The sequence below is a fragment of the Perkinsus marinus genome (genome assembly GCF_000006405.1).
Source record: "Perkinsus marinus ATCC 50983 genomic scaffold scf_1104296952136, whole genome shotgun sequence".
Classification (NCBI taxonomy): Eukaryota; Perkinsozoa; order Perkinsida; family Perkinsidae; genus Perkinsus; species Perkinsus marinus.
The window spans coordinates 1-1,678 of record NW_003208996.1 but is presented as its reverse complement, the minus strand read 5'-3'; the positions used below and the strand labels follow the sequence as shown (position 1 = coordinate 1,678).

Below are 1,678 nucleotides of genomic sequence, written 5' to 3'. Positions count from 1 at the left end.
GAAGTGTACAGATATGGAGATATTAGTTTATTAAAATTTGCTATGTTATCAAATGCACACGTAGTTGACCATGCGCTAGTCTTCCCACCCTCGTTTTTTTCGTGGGAACAGAATGATGGTAGATTATACGAGTCACGAGTGAAACGTTCATCAACAGCTCTAGATCGTCAAACCAATAAACACTGGTTAGACCAGTGTGAATATATATGCACATGGTCAACTATATGTCTTGCTAAGATTATGGAAATTTTGAGAAGTTGATCGTTTTCTTATACCCTAAATCGTGTGATTTTTCTACAATGGGGAAACTTACGAGCTCAGTTGAGGAAACCAAACATATATTCCCTTACTGAGTTAGAATTGAAGTCATCTCTCGTAATGTTGAGTGCCATAAGGCCTGGCTTCCCATGTCTGATTCTGGCACCCTTCCTCGGAACTCTGCCGAGCCAAGCAAGGTTGATGAAGTTGGTGCTGGGGAAGTGATCTTGGACTTGTTAGCGCCTACTCAACGGGAGGAGGAGGAGACCCAACAAGGTGTGGTGACACCAACACGAGAGGATGAAAAAGGGCCACCAATACCTCCTGAGGTCCTCAAGGAAGTACCCTACTACGAGATGAAGGTAGCCTATGCACGGCTTTCAACGTGCGAACAGAACGGTTATGCATATCCATATTTCCGAGGTGGTTTCGAGATTCCTTCCGAGACTACGCTTTTAAAACGTTGGTGTCATTCGCTTCACATTGTTATCATGTTGATAATATCATTGACACTGCACTCGTGAGTTGCCTGTTTTAGGTTATCATCACAACTCCGCAGTACCGTGGTGTGCCTCGTGGTGGGTTTCTGATATCCAACTCGGCTAAGAGGGTGGCGAGTCTACTACTGACCGACCCAGAGCCAAGTACATACCTCTGAGAGTTCGTTGGGAAAACACCCCCATGTTCAGGTCCGGTCTTTTCATTTCGTGACAAGGTCCCAGATCCGTCCAAGTCGGACTTCCTACTCCTGTTATCGTCGATCCGACGTCGTGGCCCGGCGATTCACATGCTATCACTGGGAGAAGTGACAGTTCTGGGAAGGGACTTGGAGTGCGTTGCGGCTCTTGGTGAGTTGGGCTGTAGTTACTATCAGGAGTTCTTGTTGATCTCAGTGGAGCTCTGGTAAGTTTGTACTCACCAAAACTCAGTGTAGGGAAATATGCACTTGATCAACCACATGTGTTGGTGATGAAAAAATTCTGAGGAAATTTTGTGAAATTTTCTGGTTTCCGTACATTTCTACCCGCAATAGTGTATGAACTCCTAGGAAAGGTGAGGAAACTCCTGAGCTCAGGTGAGGAAAGCGATTACATATATTCCTACTCCAACACTGTATAGGAAACTCCTGAGCTCAGTAGCTGAGGAAAGCAAACATATATTCCTACTCCAACACTGTATAGGAAACTCCTGAGCTCAGTAGCTGAGGAAAGCAAACATATATTCCTACTCCAACACTGTATAGGAAACTCCTGAGCTCAGTAGCTGAGAAAAGCAAACATATATTCCTACTCCAACACTTCTAGAGCTCCTAAAATGTACATTTCTGATTACATCACACAGCTCTGTACTGTGTTGTGAGGACAGACTTTTCTCATTTCAGTGGACCTACTAGAGGAAGGTTATGTGTATGCGTGCGACT

At 44.7% G+C, this 1,678-nt stretch overlaps 1 protein-coding gene across 1 annotated transcript; it reads left to right on the top strand.

Moving 5' to 3' along the window:
* Nucleotides 1–407: 407 nt before the first annotated feature.
* On the top strand, nt 408–1,165 carry Pmar_PMAR024127 (hypothetical protein; the record flags this gene model as incomplete). The annotated part of the gene is made up of 3 exons (XM_002777241.1): nt 408–620; nt 797–902; nt 948–1,165. 3 exons carry the CDS (start codon nt 408–410, stop codon nt 1,163–1,165), a joined length of 537 nt encoding a protein of 178 aa, XP_002777287.1.
* Between the last annotated feature and the right edge of the window lie 513 nt (nt 1,166–1,678).